The sequence below is a fragment of the Cydia amplana genome, chromosome 11, assembly GCF_948474715.1.
Source record: "Cydia amplana chromosome 11, ilCydAmpl1.1, whole genome shotgun sequence".
Classification (NCBI taxonomy): Eukaryota; Metazoa; Arthropoda; class Insecta; order Lepidoptera; family Tortricidae; genus Cydia; species Cydia amplana.
Genome location: NC_086079.1, coordinates 8,264,308 through 8,284,026, shown reverse-complemented (window position 1 = coordinate 8,284,026; position 19,719 = coordinate 8,264,308). Strand labels below are relative to the sequence as shown.

General features: G+C 37.7%; 1 protein-coding gene across 2 annotated transcripts; it reads right to left on the bottom strand.

Moving 5' to 3' along the window:
* Nucleotides 1-1,052: 1,052 nt before the first annotated feature.
* Nucleotides 1,053-10,340, bottom strand: LOC134651983 (N-alpha-acetyltransferase 60). Of its 2 annotated transcripts, none has more exons than XM_063507132.1 (6): nucleotides 10,184-10,339; nucleotides 9,650-9,755; nucleotides 9,262-9,493; nucleotides 7,605-7,776; nucleotides 3,736-3,948; nucleotides 1,053-1,557 (listed from the first exon to the last, which is right to left on the bottom strand). In XM_063507132.1, the coding sequence occupies exons 1-6, from the start codon at nucleotides 10,198-10,200 to the stop codon at nucleotides 1,539-1,541; spliced, it is 759 nt and encodes a 252-aa protein (XP_063363202.1). In that variant the 5' UTR covers nucleotides 10,201-10,339; the 3' UTR covers nucleotides 1,053-1,538. The 2 variants fall into 2 exon arrangements, with proteins under 2 accessions (XP_063363202.1, XP_063363201.1); XM_063507131.1 differs by lacking the exon at nucleotides 1,053-1,557 and adding an exon at nucleotides 2,591-2,712 and having other exon boundaries at nucleotides 10,184-10,340.
* Nucleotides 10,341-19,719: the final 9,379 nt, after the last annotated feature.

Sequence of the window (19,719 nt, the reverse complement as noted above, 5' to 3'; positions counted from 1 at the left end):
CTAGACTAGACTATAATTCTAAGTGTAAGGCCTGAGTGGACGCTCGAAGCGGAGCGTTCGGCGGGGCGTGCAGCGTGGCGTCGGGCTCCCAAGTAGTCCCAAGTGATGTGAGCAGCGTGCACTAAGGCCGCACCTATACGATTGCATTTGTTTAACATGCACGCCGCACACCCCGCCCCGCTGCACGCCCAACTCGAGCGTCCACTCAGGCCTTACACTAATGTATGTAAAGTCTGCTAGATAACTAAAAATAAATTCGTTTTCAACTCTTCTCACTGGCTTCTCGTACTACATAATGTAATAAATATAACTTTATGACTACGTACAAATTCGTTCTAATCAATACAAACTAAATGAATAGTGGTCCAAATAATACTTGTTTCCATAATAAACACTTAACAATAATTTAATCAATAATAATTAGAAAAAAAAAACATTGACAGCTAGTAACAAAATCATGTAAATTAAAATACTTTGGTTTACAATGAGTAACAATAATAATTAATAAGCCTACGCTGGGAAAGCGCACAAAAAATTATTAGTGCCTGATACGGTGCTTCCATAGAGTTCTACAGCACAGAATCATAAAACGAAACAGGCGAAAATCATACTAAAGTAGTTAAAATTGTAATAAAATTTGTCCACTTCATTTAGTAAAGTCGTTTAAATTAATTTTATATATTTTTAATATGGATGCAAAGAATAAACTTAAACTACTTACTTATTTAATATACCTACTTTGTGACGTCACAAAGGATGCATTGTAGGTATATATTATGATTCGTATGTCAAAGAGTTTGCCGCTGTATGGTGATTCTTTAATTTTAATAATATGTATTTAATACACAAGTTGGTAATTACAACATAAAAGGATGTATATATTTTTAGTAAAAGTGCGGTTTCGGTACAATAATTGACTTTTTACAAATTATTGATTACCTCAAGCGTTGGTGGTGTTCACTTTCAGTGGGACACAAGGGTTAACAAAAGATATTATTACCTATAATACTTTCATACGCAAAATAAATCGTTTAAGATATCTCATCGTAAATAGTAAAAATGAGTATATTTTATTGCTGAATACCCTTAATAGACCGTACTAATGTAGTTCTTGATTGTAATTGAATACATATCTTAATGTTTATTCACAATTCCTACACTGAACACACAGGCACCTTACTTTAAATGTCTTGGCAGTTATCCATGGCACACATACAACTTTATATGTATATCAGAAACATTTCAATGCCTTCTTCGTCTTGTCTCTTACATTTCTCGGTCAATAAGACTGTAGGTAATTGCACAAACTCATGCCAAATATCTCAAAAATACAAGAAAATAATGATCTCCTATCTCAGTGTATAACTAAAATTTATCACATATATCTTTGTCGATTTCTATGCAAACATGATGTAAATATACTTATGTCAAAATATATAAAATAATAATACATTCATAAATACTTTTAAATATTAAATATACGACTTTTCGTCGTCAAACTAAAACTGGCACTGGGTTGCGGAGTACGCGACGCGCCACTAAAATCTGTAGGCGTTCCTGAAAACGTAATACATATTTGCAAGATATTAATTTATACTTAAACACGCGCATGTTAACAAAGAAATGTATGTATCAGTGATTGTTATGTGAAATTCGTTGGTATGATATTCTTTAGTTACATTTTGAGCTGATACACCAATAGCAGAAATTGGACAGCTATTGTATTTAAGAAAACTTAAAACTGAATTCACCACCACAATTCCTTCAATAAAATTATAAAACTCAAACAAAACGATAAATGGTCTTGCGAATACAACAAACACAATGTAGCAAATATATGCATTCAATAAAATAATGATTAAAAAACGAAAATATAGCCGCTGCTCACACTCGGGTTGCCTCGAAGTTATTACATTCGATGTATTTAACAACAAACACGAAGAAGGCATATAGGTATAATCTCAAAAATGGTCTGCATTAAATTCTTAGTACAGTACACTGGTTTATTTATACACGAGTCTTATTGGCCTAAGATGTCAAGAGGTATTGAAATATTTTTTCTATTCAAATAAATGCTCTGCTTAGCTCAATTACGACGTTCCTATACCTAATTTACCATTTTATATTATTATAGACACCAGACATCGGTAAGCGTGCTAGTGACTCAAGAGGGAATTTAATAACGAAACCATGTAACATTTTCCTTGTTTTATGGCTAAACTTAGAATTGCATATCATGAATTAAATGAGTTTCATCTTAAATACCTTTCTATACACAATCAGCATCAAAGGTTGCTAAGCGGACAAATTGGTCGAAAGAATCTACTCACGCTCTCTTGCTCGCATACTCATAACAACAATTAGGTACATTGTACCTAAAATAATTTTGATCAAAAGTATCCTGCTTAGCTAATTCTCCTGGTGTCTGTATCAATGTAGTGCATAGTAAAAGCGAATTGCAAGTCAAAACTATTTCAGTGATACACACACATTTAATTTTAAAAGTAAAGTATGCAGGTTACCAAATATACATTAGAAGACTAACTGTTAATGCCGATATTATCTGTAGGTATATCTCATTAAAGATAAGAGTCGTAGAACGTTAGAAAATTATACAGCTCGTCGTACAGAGGTAATATTATCTTAGAAGTTAGTAAACACGAAAGGCAACTCTATGGCGTTATCACTAAAGGCGTTTTGCTCGCGGCGGGTCTGTAAGGAAATGATACGTTGTTACATAGGCCAATTCGTGTTTTAATTATTTGATCTGTTTACGATAAGATACTGATCTGCCAGTGTGAAAAGTGTCATTTCTTCAACAAAAAACGTCACTTTTGACACTGGAGATCAGTATCATATCGGAAACAGTTCGAATAACCTAAACTCGAATTGGCCTGACAGTCGTTCAACGATGTCAGGTAGCTGTTGATTCGCGAGTACTTATGAGACTTATGAGGGGGCGCCTAAATACAAATTTTACTACATATGTATTTCTGTAACTGAATTTTAACACTGGATATGGTTCAGAATAAGTCCAAATAAATTTATCCATAACATGAAATCACATTTAAGTTTGTCATGTACATACATGTACAATTGCACATATACCGATCGGGTTATACACAGTACAACCCAATGAATGTTCTCTTAAGATCCTATGTATGCAGTATACATAAAGCGAACAGGACCAACTTCAGCACAGCTCTCCACTTCGCAAAACAATCCAGGCGGCCTTTTATAATCGCGTTTTTATCACTTATCGTATGAATAAGAAGTCACTTACCTTCCATGCATATCAGAACGTAGGCATCCTTCTGCCTAAGCCTTAGCACGTATTAGACATTTATAAAAACACGTCCCGTATAACGTAGGTTACGTTAACGTTTCTAAGAAATTTTAAGCCAATGTTGCTGTTGTCGTGCCAAAAATCAAGGCCTTACGGTTGTTTTTCGAGTGCCGAATCTTTTATTTGCGATAAACATTACCAGGTACATCGGTGTTCATGCGATAGGTGGTAGGTTTCATGTTTAACCATAAATGGTATGCAAAATATGTACAAAACTTATAAACTATCATGCAAAACCTATACAAATAATGTCTCTATTTATAATATATTAATTATTAATATTATACAAGTCATGTCTAATTAATTAAATTTCATGTCCAAGAATTCATTTGTGCTATTTATCCACAGCGGTAAGTGATAAAAACGCATCCAAGCAATAGATTAACTACCTGTGCCACGCGATAGTGAGCGCGGCCTGCAGCTTGCCCCACAGCCAGGGGTAGAGCCCGCCGCCGCGCCACGCCGCGCGCGCCACGTACTTCACGTAGTCGTAGATGCCCCACGGCGCGTGTCCGCCGTTCACGTAGTACACGTACGTGAAGCCATCCTTGTTGCGGCCCTGGATCGAGTAGTAGTAGGGGAGGAACGAGTGCAGACGGAATCTGAAACGTTAGACAGCGGTGTATAGGAAAAGGGTATAATAAAACTGTGGTGATGCATATCAAATTTGAATTCTTTATTATTTTAATTTGCCAGTACGTCAATAAAAATCCGCGTTAGGGTGGTACCACACCAATCGATCGATGGTAGATTGGAACCCTTATACCTTTTTGTCGTAGACTTATGGGATTATTCATAAACGGCTGCTAACTTAATCAGTTGATCCCTATCTGTCGTTATGTCATAGAGAGAGAGAAACGATGATCATCAGCTGATTAACTTAGCAGACGTTTATGAATGAGGGGGTTAAAATTTTGCAAAAAGATATGAATAAATTTGATATGCATCTACGAAATTTATTTATATTTTATTTTCATCTATTTTTAATATAAAAATATCTGACACAACATTGTTTAAATAGGTAAATCATACTACTCAATGTTAGTAGACGATAGTTCAAAGAGACTTACGGTCCAGCAGGTCTTCAATATCTCAATTCCTTAGCTCTTTAATAACATAACGCATGAAGTATGCGCATAAAAAGTTTAAAACGGTGAAAGCGAATTAAAGAAAAAGAAAATGCGAAACCATGCGAACCAATGAAAAGGCTTGAAGAATTCCTAAATTATTGTCTTGGTCTATACCTTTTATAAGAAATCAAACAAACATTTTAATGTTAAAAGTGTGTTAAATACTACAAATCGTATGGCAGGTTAGCTATTGCTATTGCTTCACAACAAGTTAGTTTGCTGCCATACAGTCTTCTTCTTCTGTCATATAATTACAGAGTTTCATACATATAGGTACAACTCTGTAATTGTTAGTGTCCGACCGAAGGTTCGGTTTCGGTTTCGGCCAGTTTCGGCCAAAAAATCATGTTTCGGCTGTAGTTTCGGTTTCGGCCAAAAAACGGCCGAACTTCGGCCGGGGCCGAAACTTACGAAATGGTACTTCGGACAAGGACCAAAAGTTGGGGAATAAGTAGGACAACAATATTAATACCTACATATACTGATTCATGTATATTAGGTCATCATCCTCGCGTTGTCCCGGCATTTTGCCACGGCTCATGGTAGCCTGGGGTCCGCTTGGCAACTAATCCCAGGAATTGGCGTGGGCACTAGTCTTTACGAAAGCGACTGCCATCTGACCTTCCAACCCAGAGGGTAAACTAGGCCCGTATTGGGATTAGTCCGGTTTCCTCACGATGTTTTCCTTCACCGAAAAGCCACTGGTAAATATCAAATGATATTTTGTACATAAGTTCCGAAAAACTCATTGGTACGAGCCGGGGTTTGAACCCGCGACCTCCGGATTGCAAGTCGCACGCTCTTACCGCTAGGCCATCAGCGCTTTTTAATTCATGTATATTAGGTACAGACATTAATTGGTTTATTATAAAACACAATTCCACTAATGAGGGCGCCACTGGACGGTTGATGCAGTCTTAAGAGGCTGTCAATACCTATAAGTGAATGAGATAGCACTGTCGCATGTTACTGAGCCCTGGGCAAGATAATAATAAGAAAACTAGCCTCACTTTTTACCTCAATTTACCATTGGTTTGTGTTCCACATGTCCTCTACTTCAGCTTAGCCTTTGGCCTCGCTGCGCCATGCTCGGCCTGCGGTCTCGCTTTTGAATACAATGGACATTGGTTGGAGTCTGTGCTCAACTACTTATCCTGAAGCCTTAAGCACGGCTTTGACTTCGCATGAAAGTTCGCCTCAATGGGGCACTTCGGACTTTTCGGCCCAGGTGAAGATCGGTACCCGGCCTTGCGATATTGTTAACAAAAAATTTCGCGCTCGCTGCGTTTTTGGTTGACCCTGTGTCTACATGTTAGCTTGACTGGTGAATGAATAGAGTTAGACCAAGAAAATCCTGCAATGATTTTGATAGCATACGCAGTGCAACTAGTGCAAATGTTATTTATACGTCATAATTTCATAGAAGTTTTGACGTTTAAAATAACACTTGCACTGCGTGTGTTATCAACTTGTCAAAATCGTTGCAGAATTATCTTGGTCTAACTCTAGTAATTTTCATAAAAAACTGCTTAAGTAACATCAATTTCAAGGACATTGGGTGTTGACAGCCCCATAATTCATTTCATTCATTTCATTTATTCATAATGTAATATTAGCATTAACAGATAAACCTTACATGCTAACACATAGATTTCATTTATATTATTACTTCTTAACTTATAATATGTGTGTAAAAGCGGTTTTATGACATTTTTTCAACGATTTTAACAAGTCTACAAAAGTTTCGGTTTCGGCCGAAACTAGAGCCAAAGCCGAACATTCGGTTTCGGTTTCGGCAAAAAAACATGTTTCGGTCGGACACTAGTGATAAGATCAAAGGCTGATTTAAAAAAATCGAATATACGAGTACATAAGGTCTGATAACAAAATAATCTACCTACTTTTCTCATCTAGATTAGATGACATGGTGAACTGTTCTTAACTAAATCTAAACCTTATGGCAATAAGATAAGGTTTCGGTCGTTAATATTTTAATCGGAACAGATAAAATAGTAGTAATGGGTATTTAGGTTGCATTTAAAAACAGTTTTCAAACATTTATAGGTCAACTTATCTAGGTTATAGGTATCATATGATTCGAGAATTATACGACCTTGGATAACCCGTTTAATTATCCACCTTCGTATGATTCACGTACGAGGCGCGGTTCTGTCGTCTGTAGAAGCCACGATAGTGTGACGTGTCATGAATTACTGGCAAAATGAAAGAAAAAAAAAGTATTTATGTTGTACCTATGTTTTAAGTTTAAGCACCACTTTGATTCCTGGAAAACACGACCTTATTTCAAGGGAATAAATCTAACAATGCAAAATCTGGATAACTTGTTTACGCTGGGAAATAAACAATGTGTGTTATACTACTTTATGGGTACATTAGGTAGGAAATAAGGAAAGAAGCCAGACAAGTCATGTGTCATAACACACACATGAAGTGTAGACGTATCCATCAGGGATGTTGCGAATATCCGCATCCGCATCCGCAACCGCGGAACTTCCGCATTATTTTCAACATCCGCATCTGCATCCGCATCCGATGCGGATTTAATGCGAATGCGGATGTGGAACAGGTCGGTACAGGACCGTCTTAGCATCAGCGTAAGTGCTAGACTGCTAGGTAAATTAGTCATTAGCCAAAAAAACCTATTAGAAATTAACAGTCAAGCGTGAGTGGGATTTAATGTACGGAACCCTTGGAACGCGAGTCCGACTCGCACTTGGGCGGGTTTTTGAAATAAAAATTACTATAATGTAATATTTGACGTTTTTTATGTACCTATCTTGACATCCGCATCCGCATCCGCGGATGTGAACCTTTAAAAATCCGCACATCCGCAACATCCCTGGTATCCATCCTACAGTAAACAAAAATGACTTAAGTCTAGATAGCAATTATGCCATAGTAGAACTCATTATCTAAAAAAAATGTTTACACTCTGCCGCAGGGGCAAGGCAGTGTACATGGCAGTCAGCAAGGATATTGTGTGTATGCCTCCGTATTGATGCTAGTGTGCATGGCTGTCATTTGAGCCACTTTACAGAGTAGCAAGCAGTATTTACATTCAGCCCATAACATGCAAAAAAAGTAGTTATAAATCTATCAGCACTAACCTCTTTTGTTCATAGAAGTGTATAGCTTCAGTGTTGGTGGTGAGCACGTGCAAGAAGATGGCCTTGACGCGGTGGTCGTGCGGCGGCTGTGGCGCAGCGCCCGCCAGGTGGCTCAGCAACACATCGAGCAGAAGTGTGGCCACTCCGGAGCGCCGGTATGAGCGGACCACCCCTGTGACACATAGATAATACTAAATTTAATAAAATGTTTCTTGAGAACCACTTAAATATTTGTGGTAAGAGTAGATCTGTGTATACAAGTCTGTTAAAGATCTTCATAACAAAATTCCATTTGCAGTCATAGGTCTGATTTGGAAAGACGCATGCTTTTCGTGATTCCTACTGAACTGAATTTAAAAAACTCCATTCTTGAGATAATTATATAAATACAACATATAAATAAATAAATAAATATTATAGGACATTCTTACACAGATTGACTAAGTCCCACAGTAAGCTGTAGATAAGACAATAAATGCTGCCTTTAAATCTCTAGGGTTTGTGTTAAGATGTGCTAGGGAGTTTAAAGAATGTTCAACAATGGTGACTCTTTTTAACTGTTTTGTAAGAAGTAAACTAGAATACTGTAGCATTATCTGGAATCCTAGTTATAAAGTACATATTGAAAGGATTGAACGATTGCAAAAACGGTTTACTAGACATCTTGCGTATCGCTTTGGAACGGGCTGCCAAGGATATAATACAAGACAAACAATTTAAATTAATATCTCTTAGTAGTAGGCGTATTATGCTGGACCTAATGTTCTTGCACAAGCTTCTGAACGGCAGGATTGATTGCATGCATATGGTTAGTCAGATAGGGCTGAAAGTGCCGTCTCGTTTGCCACGTTACCTTGTGCCTTACTCTATGTGCGTCATAGTCGAACTAACCTATTAGTTCATTCCCCTTTGCCTCGCCTATATAACAAGCATGCTAACAATGTCCCCTCATTGGATGTGTTTCACGACAGTGAAGCCTTATTTAAAAACAAATTATCTGTTGGCAACCTCAGCTAGCTCGTCTAACTCACCTTAGTTGCGTTGTGTGGAAAATTTATTGTTAATGTTAAGTTGTTAATTAGTATTTTATAGGTACTTTTTCTAAATTATTGTAATTTATGCTTAGTTAGTCTTTTTCTGAGAGTTAACTTACAGTTTAAATTAAACATTATAATACTTAATGCATGCTGTGATTGCCTTTAAGTGGGGGATCAATAATAAATGTGCCCTCTTAGTTTATACTCGTATGTAAATTGTATCTTCTGTTGGTGATCCTAATAAATAAACAAATAAACAAATAAGCTCAAGAAGGCTTGTGTTGTGGGTACTTAGACAACGATATTATAATATACAAATACATAAATACATAGAAAACAACCAAGACTCAGGAACAAATATCTGTGCTCATCACACAAGTAAATGCCCTTACTGGGATTCAAACCCAGGACTGCGGCTTCACAGGCAGGGTCACTACCCACTAGGCCAGACCAGTCATCTGTATGTATTATATATCATGTATGTGATATGTAGTCATATGTATAGTATATGTTTGTAATTATTACTTGGCGTGCTTACATTGAATACATAAATGACTAACTTCAACCTTCATATCAGAAAATTTACAGGAATCCATCAAATATAAATTAAAGAGGCTCACCTAAAGATAATATATAAGCAACAAGTGTGTCCTTAGAGGCAAACCATCTTGATAATATCCCTCTGTCTTCAGCGTTAAGCTTCAAATACGGCTTAATTTCTGCTACTATGAGACCAATGATCTGTGATTTGTATACTGCTGCCAGAGCAAAGAATCTCTCTGATGAAGTGATGTCTTCATACCACGACTGAGGGTACTCTATGGGGAACCATTCTCTGCACAAACTCCTCACCTAAGAAAATAAATTTACTTCAAAATATTACTTTAGTAATAGAAATTTTAGTATTAGTTGTTTTGCTGGAACATTTTCTAAAATTCCATAATATAAATAATGCTTCAGTTTAAAAATATTGAATACATATTATTAAAACATGGTAAATATACTCACTTCTTCTAAATCGTCAGGGCACAAGAAACGCAACTGTACATCTTGCAAAGAGCATTTTGCTTCCTTTGACTTCTCGATTATAACCTGGAAGCCTTCAGAAAGGTACCTGAAACATTCAATGTATTGTGAGTAGTCATTTATTGAATATTGTTCATATGGATTGCTTAATTTTGATTTATTTATGGTTAAAGTTTGGTGTTTAGAAATATGCAGTATAAAGGGGAATAATAAGTAAGCTTCAAGGTGTGTGTCACTGTTGAGTGTATATAATGGCTCATAAACCCGGTGACCGAATTGAGTGTTCCGAACGTTAACATTTCGCAACGTTCTAAACATATACAACAAAAAGATAAGTACCATCGTAACATGATCTAAGAAGCGAGGCTACCGAGCTGTAGCTATTGAGCACAATGGGCAGTCAATTGATCAATTTCACCCAATTACTGCTGCCAGGGAAGACAATACGTGCATATAAACAATTACTAACACCGTCAAAAAATATTAAATTCTTAACAACACTGCACAATTACTTACCAGCTGAAGCCAGCCATTCGGTAGTTTGGCCATTAATACTTTAGTGCAGAACTTATCTTTGGCGACTTGTTATCATTCCTGGATAATATTTACCCCATCAGCTTCAATGAAAAACAAATCATCACTATAAGACTGGATCTTTATTTCTTTTGACAATCAATTTGTCAAGACAATTCACTTGACAGCAAGCTTGACAGCACGTTAACGATGCTACCAGGTAAAAAAAACTTTTTCATTATGGCAACATATGAAAACAACACAGATAAAGCAACGCCCGCCATATCAAATTAATATTCAGGGTACCAACATGACGGCATAACTATAGCCAGTCATACAAGTATAGTTTGTCAAAGGACTGTCTCATTTTAAACATAGAGAGAATCATACTATCTTTGTCTTATAATAATAATAATAATGACTCCACGGCCGATTCGGCCACGGCGACTGCTTCAACTCCGTTGCTGTCTCTGGTGTGCTCGCAAGTGGCTGACGTAGCCGATCTTGTTACAAAAAGTTCGCGAACATTGCGGGCATGTGACACACCATTTGTGTAATTATAGCTGGTCAACCAAATCTTGTCAGTAAAAAAAGGCGCGAAATTCAAATGTTCTATGGGACGATATCCCTTCGCGCCTACATTTTTCAAATTTGCCGCCTTTTTCTACTGTCAAGATCTGGTTGACCAAGTATATAATGCTTTGCCGCAGGTGGTCTGGCTTTTATTTCGTCGCGCTTGGCATCCAGCTCCAAGCACCGTCGTGATTCATATTCAGTTACTTTACTCAGCACTAGTGCGTAAAATAGCACTTTTCGTGCGATGTCGAAACTTTAAAGTGCCATATGTACTGTAAAACGTTGTTCGATACACGTGCGAATAGGTAATTCGCAACTCGTGTCGATGTCGATTTAAAACACTCCCTTCGGTCGTGTTTTAATTTATCGCCACTCGTTTCGAATTTCCTCTTTTTCGCACTTGTATCGAAAATAACTATACTGGATCAACCAAATCTTGTCAGTAGTAAAAGGCGGCAAATTTGAAAAATCGCGGGTTAGCAACACTGTGTTCGAATAATTCCGAAATCGCGTGTCATCTGTGTGTTATCTGTGGAATGTGGATCGTGAATGACAGCCATCATCTTATTGTTTACATTCTGAATCGTTTCTATTTCAAGAGAAATTTCTGCTGTCACCATTAAATACCAAGATTATGCATGACCTCAAGCAAAGGTAAGGTGCCTACAATGTACAATCATGCTCGTTGACGGTAAACATTACTAAAATTTGAGGTTATGATAATTCACTCGAACTGACGTATAAAGGGCGGAAAATAAACACGTTTTGGTTCGATGTACATTGCTGCTTTTCTTAGCGCAATTCTGCTCTTTGAGTGTTACATGGTGTTACCCTACTTTAATTTGCAGTACATTGCTACTGACAAGATTTGCTTGACGCACTATAATTTGGATAGTTTTTCTGATGTTTTTCTGTCACATGACATGTCACATCGTAATTTTTGAAGTGAAAACTTCTTTATCGGCGCTGTGCACTCCTTTTCAAGACTCTTTACCTATGTTCAAATAATTTGACGTCAGTATGTAAATAAATAAACATGTCAATGAAAAAGTGTGATCTTATTTGAGAATTATAATAATATATAATTAATAAATAGAATACCTCCGCTAAACGTATGTATCGTGTTACCGAGCGTCGGTAACATAGTGAGGTGAGTTTTCACTTCTATCGGCACTCCCGGAGTGCAACCGTTGATGCTTGTTTTTTGTGAACTTTGGTTGTGAACGTATGTTGTGTTGTGTAAGTGATTAATATTATGCTTTTTGGTTGTGATTGTAAATTTCATATCGTGTTTATCGAAACCTTGTCTCCTCGGCCTTATCCTTAATCCTTACATCTTCGAGACCTTTTTAATGAGCCCAAACTCGTTGTGACGGTACCTACTTTGAACCAAAGAGTAAAGTAAGTATTGCTTTGAACTCGATTTAATGTAGGTACACTTCGTTGCTATACTTAGGATTTCACGCAATAGGTACCGTAAATAAATATGTGACGTTATATATGAAAAGGGACCTTATTGTCGATGGCGCTTACGCCATTATTAACGATGCTCCGATATAAATACAATGCCGCGCGACGCTGTGCGGCGTAAGCGCCATCGACAATAAGGTCCCTTTTCATAGATAATGCCCCATATAACATACATACTTACCTATTCTCTCCCAATCTCCAAGCTTTAGTAGATTCTCGTTCGTAATTTCTTTGCCGAAGCGCTTACGAACACAGAAACAGAAAAAAGATCGGCAATACGTACACATGTGACACCTCTCGAGTAGGTCGGTACTTCGAGCAACACCGGCTTCCGACAAAGGGTCGGTAGGTTGTAGGTAGGTATACAATATGGACAAAATACGTAAAGGCCCCAGTACACAATGGGCCATCACCGGCCACTCCAAGGGCCGCAGCCATGCGGTAAAATAAATAAATAAATAAATAAATATTGGGGGACATATCTTACACAGATCAACCTAGCCCCAAACTAAGCAAAGCTTGTACTATGGGTACTAGGCGACGATATACATCCTACTTATATAGATAAATACATACTTATATACATAGAAAACATCCATGACTCCGGAACAAATATTAGTGTTTATCACACAAATAAATGCCCTTACCGGGATTCGAACCCAGGACCATCGGCTTAGCAGGCAGGGTCACTACCCACTAGGCCAGACCGGTCGTCAAATACCGGTCGTGAGATAGCAATATCACTTGCTCCCTAATAAAAGTAATAAATGCGTCCCTTGGAGTGGCCGGCGATGGCCCATTGTGTACTGGGGCCTATAAGCAGCGTGAAGCGTGCCATAGACTTGTACAGTCGCCATCATATAGATACAATATCGGAGCGGTGATTGTGGTTAGGTTTAAATACGTGGACATACACTTTAACGTCTTGATAATAGAAGTTTTCTTAATATATTTGTGAACCTTGGCGATATCCGATATTTCTGATGGCGACTGTACCATACTGCCATCAGAGTAAGAGTCTATGAAATTACAGTATTATTTGCATTTAAACGAGAACAAATCAAAACCGCGCGAACGTGATGTAACGCAGCTAGGGTTCCGGCCGGGTTGCTCCACACATGTTCGATCGTACGTTTTGATTCGCCGATGCGTACCAGACGCGATGGTGTCAGCTTACCACTATCTGCTGAGTGTTGGTACGTATGAATCTCATCTTGATGTGAAATCGTTGCTACTATAACTTGACTTTGAGATTCGTAACAACTAACAGGCGATTGGAGGTCACAGTTTGAGTGGTCCTCCTCAAGCGATTAGCTTGGTGAGTCATGGGAATACGATCTCTGATGTTTCACACAAACTGTCGCTGGTGTTGAGGCCACTTGAGCTTGAGCTGCTGGGATCCTTTGATCCTTGCTTATCCGGAACAGAAATCGTACCTACCTAATGCGTCACTGGTAACTATTAACTACTTCAGCCTTAGATTTTAACCTTCTAACGGTCAAAGTTTTTGACCAAAGATAACATGATCTTTACATAGTTACTTAATACCGGCTTATTAAATTATCAATATGATACCTATATCACCACCTAACCACCTAATTATACAAACAGAAGGACTTTGGACTGCAAAAAATTAAACATATGCTTTGAAATGAACGGAAACGTACCTAAATATCGATTATAAGTCTTTGTAGGTACCACCGCTTGTCCCATTATTAACAATAGTATAGCATTAAATTATACGTTTTTGTAATTAATGTAAGATATTTTGTGCCTATACCTATTAAATTTATAGATGTAGGTATATTACAATATATGTAGTTTTTTAGTTTGTATAGGATTACACAAACACAAAAAACTGGGACAAATTAAAGCGTAAAATTGAGCATGCAGCCGCCCGCCCAAGTAATTAATACGTACGTCATGTCAGGCCACAAAAACCCGACAGAACTGGGGGCCGATTTTGAATTTCGAGTATTTCGAGCGCTCGATTTCGTGTGGCTCCCTTTAATATTTTGTCCAGTTCTAGGCATTTAAATTAGATTCGACTAATACTTAAAATTGAAAACGAGTAGTCAATACCACTAGATTCCGAGATTCGGCATTCGGCCCCCTGAGTCCCCTGACCCATTCCCTCCGCTTCCCGATCGACCGCCTCAAGCTTACCGGTGTAAATATGACTCTGAGATCCATGTAAACTATAAGCGTCCGTCATAAGAGAACTTATTTACGAGTATTTTATGCTAGAACAAGCGAGTGTTCAGTGAGCAAAAAAAAAGTAAGTAGAGTCAGGGCGATCGGATCATGCGAGGTGATAGGTAGTTGAGATTATTAGCTATTCTTTTACAGTTGTAAAGGAAATAAATAGAACATCGCAAACATCGTTTAACGTGTTTCGGTTTCCAATATTTAGCCATCAGCTCGAAACTTGGCGTGAGACGGGCGCGAAAGTGAATTCTTCTAAAATTGGACTTAGGCTGTAGATTTTGTTAAATGATACCTACATGCTTTTTCTACTCACATTGCAATTAAGCTTGGAATAAATTTAAAAGTGGAAAAAATACTGCCTTGAGTGGGACTTGAACTCACGGCCTCTGGATCGATACTCCGCGCGCTCTGATCCAGAGGCCGTGAGTTCAAGTCTCACCCGAGGCAGTCATTTTTCCACTTTTAAATTTATAGTTCGCAGATGTTTCTGCTTGTTAAAAAAATATTTCACATTGCAATGTAAAATGTACCCATTCCAGCCGACATTGAAACAAGAGTTGCAATGACAGAAACTGCCAATGACATCGTCATGGCTTTACGATCGTCATGTCAGGGGTTACCATTAAAACATGCCGAATTGAGCCAAGTATCGGTGTCCGTCAGTCCTCGCGTGTAACGCGACCCCCTTGCGCACGCGCCGCGCGCCCCATTTGCACTCAATCTTCATTCCGCAGTCCTCGATGCACCATTACCGATTCATAACAGCCTCTTTTTTTGACGCCTGTTTTTGTTTGAAGCCCAAATCTGGGAAATTTATCACCGTTAGGGAACATTTAGTTTCAGCTGATTTGCTGAAATTCGTCAATTAATGGTTTCTCGGTATTAATTGTGCTTCGGGAACGAAGTACCTAGAAATAACTGCCTTATTCATAAACAGCTTAAAGAAGCGCTGATGGCCTAGCGGCACTAGCGGTAAGAGCGTGCGACTTGCAATCCGGTGGTCGCGGGTTCGAACCCCGGCTCGTACCAATGAGTTTTTCGGAACTTATGTACGAATACGAAATATCATTTGATTTACCAGTCGCTTTTCGGTGAAGGAAAACATCGTGAGGAAACCGGACTAATCCCAATAGGGGCCTAGTTTACCCTCTGGGTTGGAAGGTCAGATGGCAGTCGCTTTCGTAAAAAGTAGTGCCCACGCCAATTACTGGGATTAGTGGCCAAGGGGACCCCAGGCTCCCATGAGCCGTGGCAAAATGCCGCGGGATAACGCGAGGAAGATGAAGATTCATAAACAGCTTAATCATCAAGTTGACCGTATATTGTTCTCTAATTCATTTTGTCAATAGTTGGTATTGCTTGTTATTACGAAATTATATACTCGTATATGGGTACTTATACTTGCTAGCTGTCAAACGCTCTACCTCGTGCCGCCCAATGTACATTACAACGTACACTCTGTTTCAATGAAATTTCAATTCAACCTGTATGAAACAAAGTAGTATTTCTTTTGTCTCGAAAAATAAATTAAGAAATGAAGTTGAAAATACAACTAGATTCATACTTCCTTAGCTATCATTTGGTGATCGGCACGAGTATACCTACTCGTTTGTAGGAGATAGGGCTTGCAAATATTCGAAACTTTCAGATATTCGAATATTCGACTTTTTCTGACGACGTATTCGAATATTCGAATAATTATTCGAATATTATAAAAAATAAGAAAAGGAACGAGAAATCGGTTTATTATAGTTTTATTCAAAAGCTTTTTTCACATATTGCTAAAACTAAGGATATTTGGCAGAAATCCACTTAATTGACTAGATTTTATCATCCTACTATTTATAAGATGCCCACATTTATAAAAACAAGTAAAACGCCAAAATTAGACGAATTGAATATTTCTAGATAAAACTTATTATAAATGCGTCGTTGCGTGAAATAATATAACTTTAACCATCCAAATACCTAGGTATGTAAGATATTTTTTTTTGTAGGTAATTATTTTCCGATTTAAATTAACTTGTAATCACTCAGAGGCCTGTAAAATGGCCTTTAATTTCATTGTATTTTGAATCTTTATTGACTTTATTTGTTTTGACAAGTTATTATTCCTAATGGTCGGCTAATTATATAATATTGGGATATTTAAGGGAAAAAGTTAGTTGAGTACTGGGTGGGTTATTCGTCAGCTAAAGGTGCATGGTTAGATTACCAAGTTGGGCAGGTTTGGTATGATTAAATTTGAGAATTGCGATAAGTGGCAAGGTTTAGACTTCCAAAATTCGCTTAACGTACGCTTGTACTGAATAAACAGAATGAGCCTTTAACTTAAAACTTACGCACCGTAAAAACAACATACTTTTCGATTTCGTTTTCTTTTAAATTGAGTTAGGTTTCACTGTATTCACGAAGTCTATCGAGAAGAATACAGTAAAAATATTATTTCCTTCGTATTTGGGTACCTACCGTTCCTCATTCACTGTAAATACCCGTAAAACACACAGAAACTGTAACTACAGCCGATGACATAGATTTTTTTATAGTAATAAAAAATATTCGAATATTCGAAACCTGAGCGGCCGAATATTCGAATATCAAAACAGGTCGAATATTCGACAAATTCGAATATTCGAATATTCGAATTGCAAGCCCTAGGAGATAATTAAGAGACAACTAATCTTCGAAAATCGAGATTCGTGTCTTCATCTGTTACTCCTATTTTGCAAGAGCAATAGAGATGCAGATATAGATGTTTTTCGAATTTCGGTAGCTTTTCGGATTCTTAATAAATAGCAGACAGCCGTGATCATACTTACGTGTAATTTTCCAAGCATAAAACAAAGCATCCATCCATCATTATCACCGGCTATACATCAATAAGACAAATCATCCTGAAGTCCCGAAGACTGCACATTTTGCGATAGCCTGTCCTCATTAGCGGGTCGCGAAAATGAGAGTGATAAGATAGGGGGGAACACAAGGAGGCTCTGTGCGGGGCGGAAGCGGCGGGTCGGCGGCTACTGGATAATGCTTCCAAGAACTCTGCTATAGGTATGCACTGCTGCATGGTATGTGATAGCTATGCAGTTTTAGGGGTGATATTTATATGACTTAGGGGCTGTCCATAAATTGCGTCATCGATTTTTGACGGTTTTTGACCCAACCCCTCGCCTAAAATCATCCAAAAATCATGCTTCGAATGACCCCGTTTCCTCCTACGTCAGGCTACCATCATCCGATGTCCAGCCCCCCCCCCCCCCCATTTGAAATGACGTAATTTATGAATAGCCCCTAAGGGTCGGTTGCACCAAACCGCTTGTCACCGTTAAAGCGTTCGCTAAATTTTATTGTATGGGAATTTTCATAGTTCCCTGCCGAGTGATGTTGATCAGTCTGTCAAATGTGGTTGGTGCAACTGGTCCTAATTCTAGGGTCAAAATAAAACCATTATAGTTCATGTAAAGATATTTTTTTGGTTGATATTTTTAAAGGTGACTGTAGGTATCTTTATCTATGTAGAGTCGGTACTAATACTTACACATAATATTCATCGGGTTTATATATTTTTGTGAGCACCAAGTTTTCTCCGATGTTTGGCCACTACCTACTTACTACTATTTTTAAATTACATAGGTACCTACTTACCCTATCCATCTGCACCGTAAAGCCTTAGCGGTTTTTGGCCTATAGGAGGCACCTGCTTTTCTAACCTATGCCTAGTATCTATCAAATGTTTATATTCATTGAGAGGATGTTATCATTATCAGTGTATTTAAAATAAATACTCAGTCGGGTTTTATTAGGTACTTTTTTCCTCGTAAATAGTTAAATACTAGTTTTAATTCGATTAACCTAACTACGAATAGGTACGCCTAGCTAGGGCATAAGGCATGTAGGATGTAGGTAATGGGTTATCTAAAAAGAGTCCAGTACATATGAAGATTCGATATTTCGTGTGTGTAAATAACTGAATATAACTACCTATTCCTGGTAAAAAACCTGAGGTTTCAACTTTGATATTTACTACAACCTTCTGTTATTTTTATCGTGTTTTACCATAGCGAAACTTTAATTACTATCCCGTTAATTAAAACTAAATATTTTGTAAAAATCAGTTTTATTGGTTTTGATTAAAATGTAACAATGATAAAGTTTGCCTTACATAACTATTTTAAATAAACTATAGGTAAATGTACCTACCTACTTTGAGAATGCATTAACAAAATTAACTTTGTGAACACTATTTTACATAGGTACCTACATACATATAAGACATTTACAAGGATTACAGTTATGCCTGTACAGAAATTAGTTATTTAGAACTTTTCGTCGTTAAGAGTTTTTAAAGTTTTTTCCTCGTACGAGGGGCGTTCAAAATATTCTCGGTATTGATATCTTACAACCTCTTCTAAAATTTCTTTCGTTACTGGCCGCTAAGGTTTATTCATTGACATTAAAAAAAAGTATAATTCGAACCGAGATGTTCTTTTGTTTTTCTGCAATTGCTGAACAAACATGAACATCATGTGGGAATTGACAATGTTAACTAAATTAGAACATCGATGCGTGATAAAATTCTTGACAAAACAGGGTAAAAATCAAAAAACCATAAAAGAGGAAATGGATTGTGTTTACCGTGAGTCTGCTCCTTCTTTATCTACCATTCAAAAGTGGTCAAGCGAGTTTAAACGTGGAAGGGAGAGTGTTGAAGACGACCCTAGACCTGGCCGGCCTGTAGTAGCTACTTCACAAGAAAATATTGATAAAGTGGAAAAACTTATATTGGAAGATGGTCGAGTGAAGGTAAAATCTATAGCACAAGTAACCAATCTCTCTATTGGTACCGTACATGATATTATCCATGACCATCTTAATATGTCAAAAGTAAGTGCAAGATGGGTTCCGCGAATGCTGACTCGGCTTCAAAAAGACATGCGTGTAGCTTGTTGTTCCGATTTTATTGACCTGTGCGGTGAAAATCCTGATGAGGTGCTGCAAAGAATAGTTACTGGAGATGAAACCTGGGTTCATCATTATGACCCAGAGAGTAAACAAGAGTCCATGCAGTGGCACATTAAGGGTTCAGCTCATCCCAAGAAGTTCAAGGTCATCCCTTCAGCTGGCAAGGTCATGGCCACGATATTTTGGGATTGTGAAGGAGTATTACTGATCGATTATAAAGAAAAAGGTGTAAATATCACAGGACAGTACTACGCTAACATTCTACGTCAATTAAAGGATGCAATCAAAGAAAAGAGGCGAGGAAAGTTAACCAAAGGTGT

Excerpts from the sequence above, each read along its gene's own strand:
- LOC134651983 (XM_063507131.1), bottom strand. Across the intron at positions 9,494-9,649 it reads GCCCTGACGATTTAGAAGAA|GTGAGGAGTTTGTGCAGAGA; the intron begins GTGAGTATATTT and ends TTATTTTCTTAG. Across the intron at positions 3,949-7,604 it reads CACTTCTATGAACAAAAGAG|ATTCCGTCTGCACTCGTTCC; the intron begins GTTAGTGCTGAT and ends CTAACGTTTCAG.